The sequence below is a fragment of the Epinephelus moara genome, chromosome 10 (assembly GCF_006386435.1).
Source record: "Epinephelus moara isolate mb chromosome 10, YSFRI_EMoa_1.0, whole genome shotgun sequence".
NCBI classification, from domain to species: Eukaryota; Metazoa; Chordata; class Actinopteri; order Perciformes; family Serranidae; genus Epinephelus; species Epinephelus moara.
The window spans coordinates 28923941-28940570 of record NC_065515.1 but is presented as its reverse complement, the minus strand read 5'-3'; the positions used below and the strand labels follow the sequence as shown (position 1 = coordinate 28940570).

At 41.3% G+C, this 16630-nt stretch overlaps 2 protein-coding genes across 2 annotated transcripts in view; both read right to left on the bottom strand.

Annotated features, from left to right (window-relative positions):
* The window catches only part of LOC126396655 (E3 ubiquitin-protein ligase RNF14-like), an 8750-nt gene extending 2966 nt beyond the window's left edge, over nt 1-5784 (bottom strand). The window contains exons 1-5 of the mRNA XM_050054886.1: nt 5388-5784; nt 4950-5080; nt 3850-4803; nt 2107-2185; nt 1582-1785 (exon numbers count right to left, since the gene is read on the bottom strand). Coding sequence (XP_049910843.1) covers nt 1582-1785; nt 2107-2185; nt 3850-4803; nt 4950-5080; nt 5388-5553 — 1534 coding nt within the window. The 5' untranslated portion in view covers nt 5554-5784. The remainder of the gene's footprint in view (nt 1-1581; nt 1786-2106; nt 2186-3849; nt 4804-4949; nt 5081-5387) is intronic.
* Nucleotides 5785-6620: 836 nt separating this feature from the next.
* Nucleotides 6621-15454, bottom strand: ankmy1 (ankyrin repeat and MYND domain containing 1). Its single transcript, XM_050054929.1, has 20 exons — nt 15089-15454; nt 14693-14839; nt 14406-14600; nt 13626-13670; nt 13305-13543; nt 12925-13141; nt 12433-12594; nt 12226-12299; nt 11477-12047; nt 11201-11385; nt 10935-11106; nt 10670-10810; nt 9795-9902; nt 9262-9369; nt 9048-9170; nt 8368-8469; nt 7901-8066; nt 7688-7793; nt 7382-7536; nt 6621-7098 (listed from the first exon to the last, which is right to left on the bottom strand). The coding sequence occupies exons 1-20, from the start codon at nt 15305-15307 to the stop codon at nt 6896-6898; spliced, it is 3438 nt and encodes a 1145-aa protein (XP_049910886.1). The 5' UTR covers nt 15308-15454; the 3' UTR covers nt 6621-6895.
* Nucleotides 15455-16630: the final 1176 nt, after the last annotated feature.

Sequence of the window (16630 nt, the reverse complement as noted above, 5' to 3'; positions counted from 1 at the left end):
CCCCCTTTGGCCAATTGATGTAATATTGCTTCATTCACATCCTCCCATGACCCTCTACCACTGTGCCAAATTTCACATGGGTTGACCAAGTCAGTGAGGAGAAAAACGTGGAACAGACACACACACAGACAGAGTTTTCATCATTATATAGTAAGATAAATTTGACAGTTTTTCCACTCTTTCAGTTTGTGTAACTCTCACAGATTGACTGATTCAACGTATTTGAAAGTATTACAGCTATTGTCAGTAGTAACACACAACATGTACCAAGCCAAATTTCAAACATGGAAGCAGTGTCTCATTAACACAGTTCTTGTAGGGCTACAGTAGGGCAACAACTATTTATATTATTCCTTAATCTGCCACTTACATTTCTCCATTAATCAATCATTAGCTTATTTTTCTGATAAAGTGTCAGAAAATTGAAAAATGCCCAAACACTTGAAACACATGAAAATTGATTTGTATGACCAACAGTCCAAAACTCAAATATATTAAATTCATGGACAAAGACATGCAAAAAATCCTAATAACTGAAAGCTGAAATGAGTGGATGTTGAGCATTTTTGTTTGAAAAATGACTTGACCGTAAGGGTGAAGGAAATAATCTCTTCTCAGATGCACCACGATGTGGACGATTCGGCATCGATTCAAAAATGTTAATAATTGATTATCTAAATGCTTATTTATAATGTGATGTTGATGGAAAGAGAAAGGCTGAACTCAACCACGAGAGCAGTGCAGCACCCGGACAGTCTACTGCATGGCACACCCTTGAGTTAACTTGTAATAGACTGATCCAGCAATGATGTTTTCCTGTAGGCCAACGCGCAAGTTAGCATCGATTTTCCATTGGATTTTGAATTATTGCTGAAAATAAGCTCTGTGGCAAACAAATGTTTATGATGCTTACACATTTTGCTCAGCAAGATAATTGGATACTTTTGCCTGTGAAATATTACAGTATGCAAACACTGGACACTACGCTGGCAAAAATATCCCACAATGGGTTGCCAAGAGCAACCACAGGTGGATACAATCTAACTTACACCCCCTGGTTTAAATGCTTGGGTATGGAAGCATTTTGGCTGTAAGGTTGAAGGGAAAAGGTATCTGGACAAGAGCCACATTGTATACAAGTAAATTCATCTGTTTAATTATTGATCATTACAAATACAGTATGTTTTAAAAGTATCAAGTCGTCACACAGTGAGAAAATAAATCATGTATAGAAATCAAAAACTGTGATGCACTGTGATGCATCGATAAGCGTTTTATCACTGAATCGTTGCCCTCCGAATAGTAATCAAATCGTGAGGTGCCTAGACATTCCCACCCCGAATTAACTAATGATCAAAATAGTTGCTGATTAACATTCTGGTGATTGACTAATCGATTAATTGAGTAATCATTTCAATTCACCTTACAAGTAGCTGATATGTTTCTGTAGAAAATGAATCAAGACATTGATATGAAAACATCAGAACATCTCCTCACTGTTTGTTTCGCTTCTTCTAAATTGTCCAGTTTTAAACACACACACACACACACACACACACACACACACACATGCTTGTGTACCTTTTGACTGTGGCAGGTGTAAATTGCCTTGCAGTGCCTCCTGCATTTTCATGTTTTTCTTTGCCTGACAGTCATATGTCCCATGGTAGGTCTTCCTGCAGGTGACACAGAAGGCAAAGTTGCACACAAAGCACAGTGCAGCATTGCTGGACTTATCCCGAATGACGGCTGAACCACAGGTACGCCGAGGACAGTACACCACATCTACAAGGAGGGGAAGAAAGAAGGGACATGAGCAGAGACTCCTTCATGAACCAAATGTAAAATTTTATTTTATTTTTTAACAAATGTGTAGCTGTCTTATATTAGTCTTATTTTTACAATTGACTTAAAAGTAACAGCTGAGAATGGCATGCTTTAAGTGAAACAAATTTTAAAAAATCATTTAAATACACTCATAAGCAGTGACTAATAAAATATTCTCTGACTTTCCCAGAGGAATTACTATATTCTTATCTCTGGGCACTGCGAAGTATAAAGGCTTTGAATATATTCTCTGTTTAAAAAGAATAAAAGGAAACACACCAGCCATGCTGTCCAGAGTTGACTGTAGCAGGAGACGATCATAGCGGCTGAACAGCTCCTCCCCAACCAGATGCCTAACCTACCAAATAGGCCACAAAGAGACTACGTGTTTGTTGGGGAGTTAATCTACATCCAAATGCAAGGTATTTTTTTGCTTAGAAATAGCTGTATGTTTTGCTGAGCCATACCGATATATCAGTCAATATGCTTATTGCTAGTGATTGCCAAATGAAGCTTCACGAAGCATTTTCTTTATTTTCTGAGCCCACTAGGTGACACTCATGGTCAGCGTGCTCAGTGTGCTTTCAACCTTTTGTTGAATAAAAAGCATAAAATAAAAAAAAAGCTTCATGAAGCTTCACTTGGCCATCACTACTTATTGCAGATACTATACTGGTATTGGTCTATATCTCCACATATAGCCTTGGTAACAAGTCAGAAAGACCAAAGAAATGTGTGCGGAGAGATTTTAAAAAAGTATCTCCATTACACAGTTTGTCCAACAGACAAGATCACTGATCAAATTCATTTTTACACTGCAAAATATCCCGCTAAGTACGCATCCTAGACATGTACATGTACTTAAGTACAGTTTTGAGGTATTTGTTCTTTACTTGAGCATTGCCATTTAAGCTTCTTTATACCTTTACTCCAGTGCTCTTATTTGAACAACAAACAACTAACTAGATAAATAACTTAATACCAAATAATCTATGAAGCATTTGTATAGATGAAAATGCCAAACACCATATATATAGTAGCTAAAATGTACTTAAGCTCAAACCCCTGTAGCTTCAACAGACTTCTTACATGTTAATGCATCAACAGTAATATAACATAATATAAACCCTATTTTGCATATTGAGTATTTTTATGTTTGATACTTTACATACATTTAAGTAATACCCCTGTACTCTTACTTAAAGGTCCAGTGTGTAGGATTTAGGGGCAGTGATTAAATACAATATACATAAGTATGTTTTCTTTGGTGGATAATCTCCTGAAAATAAGAACTGTTGTATATTCAAACAAAAGAAACACTGACTCTACATAGGGCCACAAGGGCGTTGGATAAACAGATTTTTTTTGTCATGTGAAACTGCTTAATTCAGTGTTTTAACCAGTTGAAATCACCATGTCTGTTTGATTTGGTGAGGAAGAGATCTCTGCGGATAATTTTGTTCTCTGTGAAAACCTCCTGAATGTCTGGATCCTAAGTCATCAGAGAAAAAAGGTGAGCACAAAGTAGTGGGTGCTAGGCTAGAGGCCTGTCTCTCACATGCCAATCAACATTGGATAAACACTACATTGTAACGTAAAACTGATTTATTCTGTGTTTTAGTGGTTTAAATCACTGGGCCTGTTTGTTTTGGAGAGGAAGACACCTCTACAGATAATTCGGCTCCTGCTAAAAACCTCCTGAACAATGAACACTGAAGGCATTCTCACTGGAAGAGGTTTCAGCTGATTGCAATCTGCAGTCTTCACTGCTAGATGTCACTAAATCCCTCGAAATCTTACACAGTGTTCCTTTAAGTAAAATGTTGAATACAATCCTTTTACTTGTAATTGATGTTTAAAATTGTTGTGTTGTTACTTTCACTTAAATGAAGGATCTAAATACGTCTGTCAGGAAAGCTCTAGCATAGGTTTTCAGCATCCTTAATCTTCAAAACACAAAAAAAAGCTTCAGAAAGAGGCTGCAGTTGGCAGAGTCACCAGACAGACAGGTTAGGACTGTACCTGTGCAGGTGTAGGAGTGGCAGTGCAGTCTGCCTCAGGACAGGTGACACTCCGGACGTTCCCCTCTGTTATCTGGACCCTGCAGAACTTTGCAAGACAGCCCTGACAGAAGATGTGGCCACACTCCGGCAACTTCACACAGTCCGAACCGAGCCAGCCCGTATAACACACGCCACAGTCAAACACCGTGGTGGCAAAAACTTTCTGTTTCTGGGCCTCATTATAGATCAAGATCTGGGACAGGAGAGTTTGTGATGGAGTCAGGGAGAGACCAGAGGATGTTTGGTCTTCTTTCTGGGGGGATTCTCTGGGGTGGATGGGCAGAGAAGCAGCTCCTTCTTCACTTAGATCCTGTGGGTGTGAGGAGCTAGAAGGACCCAATAATGAGGCTGAAACGTTTCCTTCATTTGAGAAATCTTCCTGGTCACTTTGATCAGATTGAGCAAATGTAAGAGGCTTCAGTGTGCCTGCTGCTGAGGACAGATCATTCTGATCGTCAGCCTTAAATTCTGTGGTTTGAAGGGCCTCCCTTGCATCTGAGGCTTCTGCAACATGGTTCCAATCATTAGAGGTGTTTTGACTCAAAGCCAAAGCTTCCTGTGAGTCTGAGGGTGAAGGGTCTCGGCCATCAGCACAACTCCCTGTTGGAGGTTCAACTTCCAAAGTTGGAGTAGAGAGGTCTGGTTTACCTGGATCTGAGACATTACAGCTCTGGATATCTGTTGGTCCTGGCTTTGGAGGGTGTTGATTATTCTTTGGCTCTGAGAGTGCAGCACTTAAGGAGTCCTGGCTATTGTACAGGGTGCCTTGTTCTTCAGAGGGGAGCTCCAGCAGAGAATTGATGTCCAGGAACCTGAGGGCATCTTCTTTAAGAAACTGTACCCAAGAGAAGAGCACCACAGCGCCTCCGGTGGCCTGGTAGAGATCAGTGAGCTGAGCACTCAGTGCAGAGAGCTGTGGGAGGTGAGGGCAAACACACTGATGTAATCTTTATAGAGCCTCTGCAATCTGCACTCATTATTCTCTGTCTTTGTTGACCTGGCAGGTTGTAAATGTGACCAATAATGTTTGAACTGAGCCACATGACTTCTACTGATTACCTGTGTGTGTGTCAGCCAGCTGCAGGTGAGGGTGAAGGAGGGAGGGGAGGACGATGGGTAGTCCTCAGGGAGGTCAAAGGTCAGAAGCAGAGGTGGAAGGAATGAAATGTCATACTGCCTCAGTGATTCACCTTAGGAAAAAACAACAACAACAAGACAACATGACCAAAGTATATTACAAATGTTAAGTATTCATACCTTAAAAAACATTCCTGGTTTACTCATTGTGTGGACACTGAACTTATTATTAATTATTATTATTATATACTTATTATTATTAATAAATAATACATTGCAAAAAAAGTGTTTGAAAGAGTTATTTTTGTTTACAGTAGGAGGCCACACAAGGTGTCTCATTTAGTTTCAAGTGCAAAGCCAATAGCTGTTTTAATCCACACCCTTCTTCTCATGTCATCAACAACATAACATCTCTCTAACCGGCTCGATTCCCTTCTTTCAGAGTTACAGTAAAGCCCGCAGGCAGCTCGACACACACTCGGATTTCTCCGGCAGACTTCGACTCATCTCGGACGAACTCCTCCGAATCAAAGATACTTTGGAGCGCGAGCAGTTCGTCTTCCTGCTCCTCTCTGTCCGCGCTCATACCTCCTCCTGTCCCGACTAAACTTCACTTCCTCCTCCCGCTGTTTGGGAAGGTGCTTGTTCGTAAAGTCTCCTCTGAATTAGTTCGTTTCCTGCTGGAGTTTAGTGAGTAGACGTCTGGAGTTGCAGTTGTTCCGGCGGCTTCGTCTTATTATTTAGTGTAAATTTAAAATGCGTCTTTAACCGTCGGTGTTCACTGCCAGGCTGTGTGTGTCAGCCTGCTCCTGGTCCACGGTTGCCCGTCCCTTTGTTTACTCATCAGTATATGATGCAAGGCGCAGGGCACAGCAGCAACCTCACCCTACTGCTGTTTTCATGAGTACACAGAACAGACCAATATTGGGTCATTTACGGTAATCATGTAAAACACACCTGTCTTTGCACAACAAAAAAAAAAACCCCAAATATATTATGTCGTTGTTATAAAGATCTGGATGAGACATTCAAACAACGTTCTGCATTTAATACATTTTCCAGATATAATACGCCATTAAAATACAAACGAGGTGAGTGCTATTAAAAGTGGTGGAATATAATGTACTTGTCATTTTCTCCTACTTAACACTATTTTCTGAGGAAAATATTGAATATTTTACTGCACTGCATTTGTTTGATAGTTCTGGCAGCTTTTTTGATAAGGATTTTACATTTTAAAAAAGGAAGTTATCCAATCATCCATAAATCATCCAATCCACCAAACAAGTCAACAGCAAAAGACACTGTTTGGCATTGGCAGAGAAGATTTGGCAAATTTTTCATGGACGCCACCCACATGCTCAGCTCTGCTGCTCTTCCCACAAATTCATGTTCCTTACAAATGTGGCACCATTTAAAAGGGAAATAAACAGGCTTTCCAACGGTGTAAGATTTGTTGCCAAGAAGCATTGTTACAACAAAAAAATAATCTACCAAACACAAATTTCCTTACTTTATGTGCTTAGTTTATATATTTTGTCATACTTTTAATGCATCAACCAGTGGATAGTATGGCAATGAAAGTTGTCAGTAATAGCTTTAGACAGAAGGTGCAGATATAAAATAAGTCATACGCCAAAATCTGGTGCCAGTTCCCACTAGATTTATTTGTAAATGTGCAAATGCAGCTATTTAGTGTTATTCATATTACATTCTTACACTATTATTCCAATATTAAAACAGATTTGTGAACCTACCAGTAAATATTATAAAGAGAAATGATTATGGCACAGTATATAGTCATCACTATTCAGCCAAACATGTAACATTAATGACTCAGAATCAGAAAAGAGATGATGTAACAGACGTGTGATATTAGGTAGTAAAGTACTTCAGCTGGTTTTAAGTATGTGAAATTTTAGTATCCATCAGTTGCAACTGTAGTTTTCCTTCAGGTTGATTTGGCTCTCCAAGACCTTCTCTGCCATGCTCACAGGCTTGGGGACTGTTTGGGATTTCAACTTGACACTCAGCAGCCTGGGGGCTGGTTTGGGTTTCATCATGGCAGTCAAGGGCCTGGGGCCTCTTGGGGATTTACATGCAGATCTCTTCTGGACGCCATCAGCAGATGCTGGATTGAGAAAGACAGATAAACAATATATTTACATCCCCTGTTCATCCAAAATATAAAATGCAATAAGTATTTCCCAGATATTGTAAATCATCATGGCTTTATCCTACAGAAATCACAGATTCAAAACACTGTGAGAAAAGTTATACATTGTCATTTTATTAAAACCTATTTGGTGATATTTGTGGTCTGAGCTTTGGTGCTCCTGGGTAAGAGATTGGAGGCTGGTGCTGTTTGGGTTTGCTGGGTTCTAACTGTTGGATGGAGACGCTCTGATTCCCACCTGTAACCTGTATACACTCCTCTTTGTGTCTTTGGTTCCATGCTTTGAGCTTGCAGGTCCTGGAGCAGTAGAAGACCTTGTGGCAACGTCTACAAGCAGTCAGCTTCACGCATACAGAGCGACCACAGTGATAGCAGAACTTGAACGCTGGTTTCCTGAGAAAAGATTCATACACGTACAGTTGGACACAGGCTCCTCAAAGATTTGTTTCCTTAGTTTGGACTCTTGGACTACAATGTGATGTTAAGCTGGGCAAGGAACAAGTTAAAAAAAATGTAGGTGCCTTTCATGAATGTGTATATGTACCTGTGGCTTTCTGTAATGGGTGGTTGATTTTCACAGCTGGGGAGGGGAGCATTTGAGGAAATGGCATCTGCCCCTGTGTGCACAGACCTCTCTGTACCACTGGTACCTGTTACATAAATACAGTACACACACACATACACACACTGTGATTTACTGCCATACTCAAAAACACAAAATAATTTTCTTTTCCTATGAAAAATACACTGTACTGACTATACAACGTGCTGTATTGTTCTCTCTCTAAATTCTCTCTCTCCCTCTGGCCAGCAGTCTGTCTCAGCAGATCTCCCATCATGCTCAGCAGCTGATGCCGTGCTTTGAACGTTTCCCTCTCCCGCATGTTCAGAGCATGGAAGGGAGTGTTGGCGATACGCGAGTCCTAGATAGCAACATATAACATACAGACAGCTATTCAGATGACATTCTACAGATTCACCCCTCCTGTGTTCACCACCGCTGAGGGGGGCAAAATATTAGAAACACCTGCCCATATAACACAGTCCAGTACAACTCTACCACGTATGTATTCAAGAAGAACCACAAAGTCAGGTCAACAACTTTTTGACAGTCTTCACAAAAGCTGATCCTCATGGTCACAAAAATACGATTTATTGCAAGGCTTTTGTGTTTGACTGAATTCAACTGAAATGTGTGCAGTGTTTTTGCAGTTGGTGTTTTACTTGGCTGAAGGAGTAGTGTGCATAGTCGACTGCGGTTCCCACTTCATCACCCATCCTAACTGGCATCAAGATGTCGGCACCAGCCTTAGCTAACATGTCCAACTACATAAAAGACACACACACATACACAGAATTCAACTCAGGGGCGTAAATATAGGCAGTGTAGCTATACAGACTATAAAAACTATAAATAAACTATAAAAAATATTCAATTAAATGAATAATTCCTTGTTTTCTTCCATTTTTTTATCATATACACAGACACAATGATGACTGCTGACTAATATGTGACTGATAATGCTGTCAAGTCTTTATTGATCAAAATATGAGACGATATGATACTGACAAGCTGAGCTCATCTGAGTGAGCAGGCATGCCTTTCAGAATAAAACTTTGAATCGAAGTGTTTTACATTCACAGTGAAAAATAATCTTTGCACACCTGAGTACAGACAAAAATATGAGTGGATATAAGCAAAAAATCTAAACCTTGTCAACATGGTCACATTATTAGGCAGCTCCATTTGGGAAATTTAGCTGCTACATAAACGGACCGAAAGTGCTGAAAGCCTGTGAGACTTATTTTTGTTTTTTGTGCCTAATATCTAAACCACTGAATGCCTTTAGGATTTAAACATCTCTGTCAAACATTTTCATCCATCATTAATGTCTGTGCTGTACCAGCTTAGCTCTGTTGCCACCTAAGTGGTAGTTGATGTTGGCGAGGGCACACAGGGCACTGCCCACTCTGCAGCCCAGAGGGATGTTGGGATTTGCACCTCCATTCAATAGCTCCTCCACTGCCTGAGCAAGAAAAGGAACAGGTTTAGGACAATGTGAGGTGTTGCAGGCATATATATGTCGAAGTGTGAGTTTGTGTGTGTGTGTGGTCTACCAGGTCATTCCCACTTGCTATAGCCAGGGAGAGAGGTGAGTGTCCACTCCAGAGGAGGTCTGTGCTGGCTCTGTGGGAGAGCAGGAGGGCTACCACCTTGCTGGCATTCTGCAAATAACATACACAGGTCCTTTAAATACAACAAAATATTGTGAGCAAGACTCATGATATTTGTGATTTTCTGCCTTGCTGTTTACTCTTTGGAAAGGCAACAGCCATGTAAAGTTTTGCATTAGTAGTATTTCTTAGCCAGATTAAAACTGAGCCTTTTTTACAGAAACATTTAAAGTCATGCTGTTGAAGGTAAAATAAACTTTTTATACTGCAACAACAAACTGTTTGAGCTCTGCATGTATTTGTGAGTGTAACATGTATCCTGTGTCATCCTTGGACACTGGGTAAATACACTCAACATGACCAGTGATCACAGGTGCAACATGCGACACATATACAACAGTTAACTGCATCATGTTTTATCAGTGAGGGTGTATATACTGTAGATGTGAGCATGTGTATGTAGGGTATGAACTGACCCGATAGTCACTGTCTCTCTGGCAGGCCACATGCAGGGCCGTTCGACCTCCTTCTTTGAGATGTGGGCTCTCGGTGGTGCTCAGTGGTTTCTGAGCATCCATAAAAATCTGTAAAAAATCGGAGACCTTCGTACCAGTTTTACAATTGCTTTAAGAATTACTATAAAGGACTCGAAAACGTTTAAAGGGACAGTTCACCCATAAATCAAAACAACGTATTTTTCCTCCTACCTGTAGTGGTGCTTTTCAGTCTAGGTTGTTTTGGTGTGAGTTGCCAAGTGTTGAAGATATCAGTCGTAAATGTGTCCGCCTTCTCTCGAATATAATGGAACTAGATGCCACATGGCTGGAGGTGCTCAAAGCACCAAAAACATATCTGAAAACCTCAACATGACCCAGTTATTCAAGATAATCCACAGACCTTGTTGTGAGCAGTTTCATATAGGAACTATTTTCTTTGTACCTAACTACACCTACCAACTGCGTCACTGTGCAGAAGGAAGCATGCATCTATTCATGGACGAGAGACTCGTGCTCATGGCAGTGCGAGATGTGAACATTAATGGCGTCCTCCTCGAATGAACTGTAATGTTAGCTAGCTCAGTGGTGCTAAGTGGGCTAGAGGTAGACACATGCTTCTTTCTGCACAGTGAAACAGTTGGTCACAATTTCTGAAAAGAAACATTGCTGTTTAGTTTTTGAAAGGCTTCTTTTTGGCGCTTTGAGCACCACAAGCTGCCAAACTGACTCACACTAAACAAATAAACTTACACCAAAACAATTTAGAGTGATTAACAGCACTTCAGGTAAGAGGAAAAATTTGTATTTTTGCCTTTGGGATGAACTGTCCCTTTAAAGGACAAAAACACACATACCTTATCTGGTTCATAAATCTCGTTCTGGTCACAAGCCTGTGCATCTGGGTCAGTGATAGCATGGAGCAGAAACTCTGTGATTGTGGGACCTGCTGGACCTGGCAGTAATGCGGCCACATGCAGGGGATACAGGCCTTTTCGCTACCAAAAGATGAGAGGTGGAGGCTTATTTTATGGATTTTGGAAATGATGGATGAAAGGTTCCTTGTGTTTTTGTCATGTGTGAGTTGTGAGATTTTTCTCTGTGGCTCAACATATTTTCTACCTCAGGTGAAAGGGGAATGTCAGTGCGAGCTCCACACAGCAGCAGTCTCCTGACGGCCTCAGCGTCAGCCGCCATAATGGCTAAAAAGAGGACAGGCATGGGGACCTTGGATGCATTGGGGTCAGCTCCCCGTTCCAATAATAGCTTCAGAGTGTTCAAACAAACACGGTGCCTGGTCAGACAGACACAACACACACAAAATCAATGTCATCAGAACAGAACAGACAGCACAGAGAACGAGAGGACTGAGGGAAACACGGACTGACTCAATTTTCATTGCAGCCATTTTGCGTACAGTCTCCTGAGTGTCAGAGCGCTGAGGGATCCCTGTGCGACTCAGCGCTTCTGCGGAGCGCTGCATCACTTCCTCTGTGATATGGATGTTGTAGCTGCTGACGGAGCAGGCGGAGTCAAAGGTTTGTTTTTGGTTTAGTTGTTTGTCTTTGCCCTGCTGCAGATAGACAGATCAGTAGACAAAAGCCTGTTCAAAAAAGCACCAAGTTATCAAACCAATTATAACATGGGATCTCTGTGCTTTATACCTGAACTCCTCCTGCTGCCTTAGCTCGACAGTCCCTCCACTGCACACTGCCCACAGCAATGTGACCATCGAGCACCTGAATGGAGCGCTCCACACCAGGCACGCCTGGACTTCCTCCTTCTTCTCCCTCCTTTACATCCTCTTCATGAACATTCCTTATTCTCTTCTCTACATCTTCCTCCCTCACCTTCATATCCTCTTTACTTGACTCAGTTTCACTCCTCTCACCGAGCTCTGAATCTTCCTCTGTCTTCTTAAATTCTCCTTCCTCCACTTTTTCCTCACTTTCTCCATTTTCCCACATTTGATCACAGCTGCTCTCTGTCTCTCTTCCCTCCTCTTTGCTCTTATTCTCATCCTCACTCCTGCTCCTTCCTTCTCTCTCTGTCTCCTTGCAGTCTCTTTCCTCTCCTTCTTCCTCTTTGTCTTTTCTCTGCTCCTCCTGTAGGTGCTTAGTGTCCGCAGAGGGCTCAGGTTCATTCAGGCCAGGCCAGCCCACAGTGATGAGCTCACTGTTATTAGACACTTTACTGCTGTGATGTAAGATGTGCTCTGTTTGATCTGCTGCTGTCCTGAAAATACCAAAAAGAAACAGGGGACTGAAATGAATGCATCAACTTGTTTTAGAGACATCACTGGTCAAAGGGTGGTAACACTGTTGTCGGAGTGACAAATCTATAAACACAATATTTTCAGAACCATTATCAGTGACTTTGCTTTGTGTTTGTGGTCTATGGTCTGTTGTTAAACCTGGATGTGTTTGTTGTGAAGTCCACTTGGCTGATCTGGGGACTGTTCCCACATGCAGATGGAGACCTCAAAACCTGATGACACATTACAGAGCAAATTGTTTCAATTCAACTGTCAGTACAAAACATGGTTTCATACATGTGACCTGCAGATGTAGTGCTAAGGAGGAAACACAGAGTAAAAAACCTACATTAAGTAGAAACTTACTTGAGTTTTGGCAAGTGACTCAGCCAAAGTGGTGTGCAGAGACTGAAAAGGGTAGTAGAGGACATGACACACAGCCAGGGCAGACATGCCTTCACAATTCAACTTGTCAATATCAGCACCCATATCCAACAACAGGTGGATGACATCATTATGGCAGTTTACCTGACAGGTACAAGAAACAAAATGAAACAGTCAGAGGGACAAACATGAGACTAAAACCAAAGAATAACTTATCATGCATGTGAGAAATAATTATTTTAAAATGAGAGAATGATTTAAAACTGTATGTGGGTGTATATATGTAGGTATGTGTCATTATGCTGGTATGTGCACTTTAAGGTCACTTTGTTGGTGTGCCTTAGGAAGTGGCCACAGTCAAGGATGGGAGATGCTGCTAATTGTTGAATATTTGACTATTACAATAATATTTTGCAGATGACTGAACAACTATATCATGAAACAACGGGCAAATAATCTGTAATAATGTATTACCGTGGCAACGATCAGAGCAGTGTGTCCCTGTGAATCTGCTACATCAGGGTGGACCAAACCGGTCTGGAGGATCTTTGACACGGCCTGCAGTTCCCCTCGGGAAGCATGCTGGATCAACAATTCTGATTTGACTTCCAAAGGTCCTTTAGGACCAAAACTGTCCCTGTTCAGAGAGAGGACAGCCGCCACGTCCCAGCCCACATTTTCAGTCTGCATTCTGAGAGACACACAAAGAAATACATAAATGTTAGTAAAAATATTATTACTTATAAAACTGTACCTGTACATGATAATCTATGTTCTTTCTCTTACTCAGTGGCACCAGTAAAAAGTGTTTTGGCACCAATGTTCAAACAATACTTTTCTGATGTATGCCTAACCTGTGTTTGTGTATATGGGCCTGCATGCGGGCCTGTAAGGGTAGGGTGGAGAGTGGGTCCCGCTCATAGCCTCGATGTGGGTAAGCGTCTGGCTCCCACAGCTTGCCAAAGAAGAGTTGATCCAGCTCTTTTCTCCGGCCAGGGGGCAACGGCAAGTGGTCACCATCTGTTGAGTAACTCTCAATGCCAGGGGGAAGGATAAAATTCTCATCTGACAGCAGATCCCCGTCTGTATCCACCTGAGGAGGATGGGGTATTAACTGATCTGTTTTGAGTTCAGTCACAAAGTTCATTTAGTTGTTAACTGTAGTAGTACTATACCCTAGAGTCTGCCCTTGCTTCTGACTGTAGACCTTTGGTGGGAGGCTAGTGAGGAGAAAAGAGGAGCAGAGAGGTCATTTCAGAATCTTCTGCAAATTTATACAAGAACATGTATAGTGTACACGCAGAGAGACTCCAGGTTCTACTTCCTGGAACAACATTTTGCTTACAGTGTTGTCCAGCATGGGGGATCCAGTGTCTTAAAGAGATAGTTTGACTAGACTTAGGCTTACTTTATTTGTCCCAGAGGGGAATTTGTTTCCACTAACTGTACATTTACAGAGATCGATCACAGATAACACAAGCACAGACATATCACAGACATCACAAAACATCACAAAACATTACATGGTCATTTACAGGGGTGGACACTTTTAGTCAACGGGATCTTTTGTTCAGTGCAGCTATGGCTGCTGGGATCAAGCTCTTCCCGAGTCGAGCTTTCCTGAATTTGAGAGTTCGGTACCTGCGCCCTGAGGGTAATGGGATGAGGTATTGGTTGAGTGGGTGTGTGGTGTCCCGTTCTACTGATTTTGCAAAGCGTGTAATGGACCTGTTATTTAACTCTGTGAGGTTGGGTGTGGGAAGACCAAGTTTGGGGCAATATGGTCAGGAGAGATGTTTGACTGGCTGGGTCAAACATTGTTAAGACTTGGATCTCAACACTATTTCAAAAACACTATGACATGATCATTTAAAAGCGAATACATGTATGAAAATGAAGACGTTTCAGTCTGTCATACCTGTTCACCACTGGGTGAGACAGTGGTCAGCATGTACCTGAGTCAGGGAATCTGTGGCAGCAGTTGGCTCCATGTAGGCAGCATATTCAGGAAATTTCTTCAGGCTAAAGTTCTCCTCTACAGAGGTACAGAGCCTCAGTAGGCGCTCCCCGAGCCACACACCCACATCCTCACGCCCATCCGGATAACTAACCACACCTGGACCAAACCTCTGGTCAGTGTGGTACAAACCCTGAGAGGAGAGGAGAGGTCCATTAGCTATTTACTTTTATTTATAAACTAAAAAAAAAATGTATCCAAATGCCTGTCATACATCTGTTTCACCTGAAAGGTGGCTCCATCCGGGAGCAGCTGCTGTCCGTATCCTTCCTTTCTGTTGAGGTAGAACTTGCCAGTGAACTTGTGGCCTGTGGGCCAGCAGTACACTCCATCTCCATGTCTGTAGTCTTTGTAGAAAGAGCCCTCATAGAACTACACAAAGGAGCAGACAGGGAAATTAATAGTAAAAAAAAAACGTCATTACGTTTATGTAAGAGATTTCTGACCTTCACACACACACGTTAAACCATAACAGAATAACCCTATTATAACTGACTATTTGGTTTCAAAACTATAACGTTAGCTAAACTCCTAAAATGAACTTAGCTAGCTAGCGTTAGCAAACCTAAACTTAAAAAGGAGGGTCGTGTCTGATTCTTTCTCTTGTTGATGTGACATTACCTCTCCGTTACTCCAGGTGTACCTCCCTTTGCCGTGTTTGAACCCGTTCACAAATCCTCCCTCGTATCTGGACCCGTCGGGCCACTCCTGAACACCGAGCCCTTGTCGTCTCTCTTCACCGCTCTCAGCTCCTCCGTGGCCGTCGGTTTGCTTCCCTGCCCCCGGCTCCGCACCTCCTCGCTCCGGGTCTGCCGAATCACCTTTGCAGGTCGACAGCATTCTAACGGGGAATATTCCTCTCTGAAGAATATTCACCTAAACCCATTTCACCCAACAACTATTATTTTAGAGCTAACGTTACAGGCACGACTCAGCGGAGAAAACTTTATCTAAAAGAAGTCAGATTGGAGTTTTGACTTTCCTGTAAGCGACGTTGTCATGACAACAGTAGTATCCTGTGCGGGTGGAGCGGCGGAGGTTTACGCATGCGCAGACGAAAGACAAAGTACCAAAACCTAATAGCGCTTGATTGTTGTTTCAGTAATGTTATTTTATAACTAATTTATTAAGGTTTCCTTTGTAGAGCAATTAAAATAAACACAAATCTGGGCACTTAACACTAACTAAATTAAATTATCATTCAATTAAATTAAATTAAATCAAATTATCATTAAATTAATCATCATTAAATTAAATGATCTAATCATTAAATTATCTTGGATTTATTTGGAATTTATTTATGGGTTGATTTGTGGACTGTATAGGATATTAATAGCATTTAATTCTATTTATGATTTTGGGTTAAATATATCCAACTTATTTTATACATACATATACTTACTGTATTTATTTATTTAGTTAACTTCAAACCTACTTTAAATGTTTACTTACTGTATTTATTTATTTATTTGACTTCAAACTTATTCAGAATTTTTAAATTTTTCTCAATGTACTTACTATAAGAGTTTTTTCTGCCTATGGAACATGGGGGTTTGAGATCAGGGTAGCTGCCTCGCTGACATTTTACACATTAGAAATTCACAAATTAAAAGCTTTTCATTGTGGTAGTCTCAACAAATAGATCCAAATTAAACTGTAGGCACGAGTGAGCCATATGCAGGTTGTTCCTATTTGACGACCCCCACATGCTGAAGGTAGTGGATAATTAAATATATATATAGTAGTGACAAATGAGAGTAGGTTATTGTCAGAGAGTAGGCCTATCCTTGTCAGGTGTAAGTGTTCTTCTATATAGGGTCAATGAAGCAGGACCACCCTGTGAGTGTGTGTGTGTATTGATATGTCAACTGACACTTCGTCCTGTAACAGACACTGGAAATGTTGGCTTCAGCCTTCAGTATGCTGCGGTAGGTTAGGTGGTGGAGGATGACATCAGTTGACATGTTTATCATCACAGTTAAACAGAACTGTGTTGAGAACTTATGCTATATGTGTGTCCTCCAAAATGTCCTACCTCAGATAATTGTTCAAACAAAAGACCAAGACAAAGCAAGAACTGTCAACATGTATTAATGAGGCAGTAAACATTTAATCAAACTGAATGCTGTTGTTTGAGGGAAATGGATTTTTTCCTTAGAAGTA

Excerpts from the sequence above, each read along its gene's own strand:
- ankmy1 (XM_050054929.1), bottom strand. The coding sequence starts at position 15,307 with ATGCTGTCGACCTGCAAAGGTGATTCGGCAGACCCGGAGCGAGGAGGT. Across the intron at positions 14,840-15,088 it reads ACACCTGGAGTAACGGAGAG|TTCTATGAGGGCTCTTTCTA; the intron begins GTAATGTCACAT and ends TCCTTTGTGTAG. Across the intron at positions 12,595-12,924 it reads CTGCTCTGATCGTTGCCACG|GTAAACTGCCATAATGATGT; the intron begins GTAATACATTAT and ends TGTACCTGTCAG.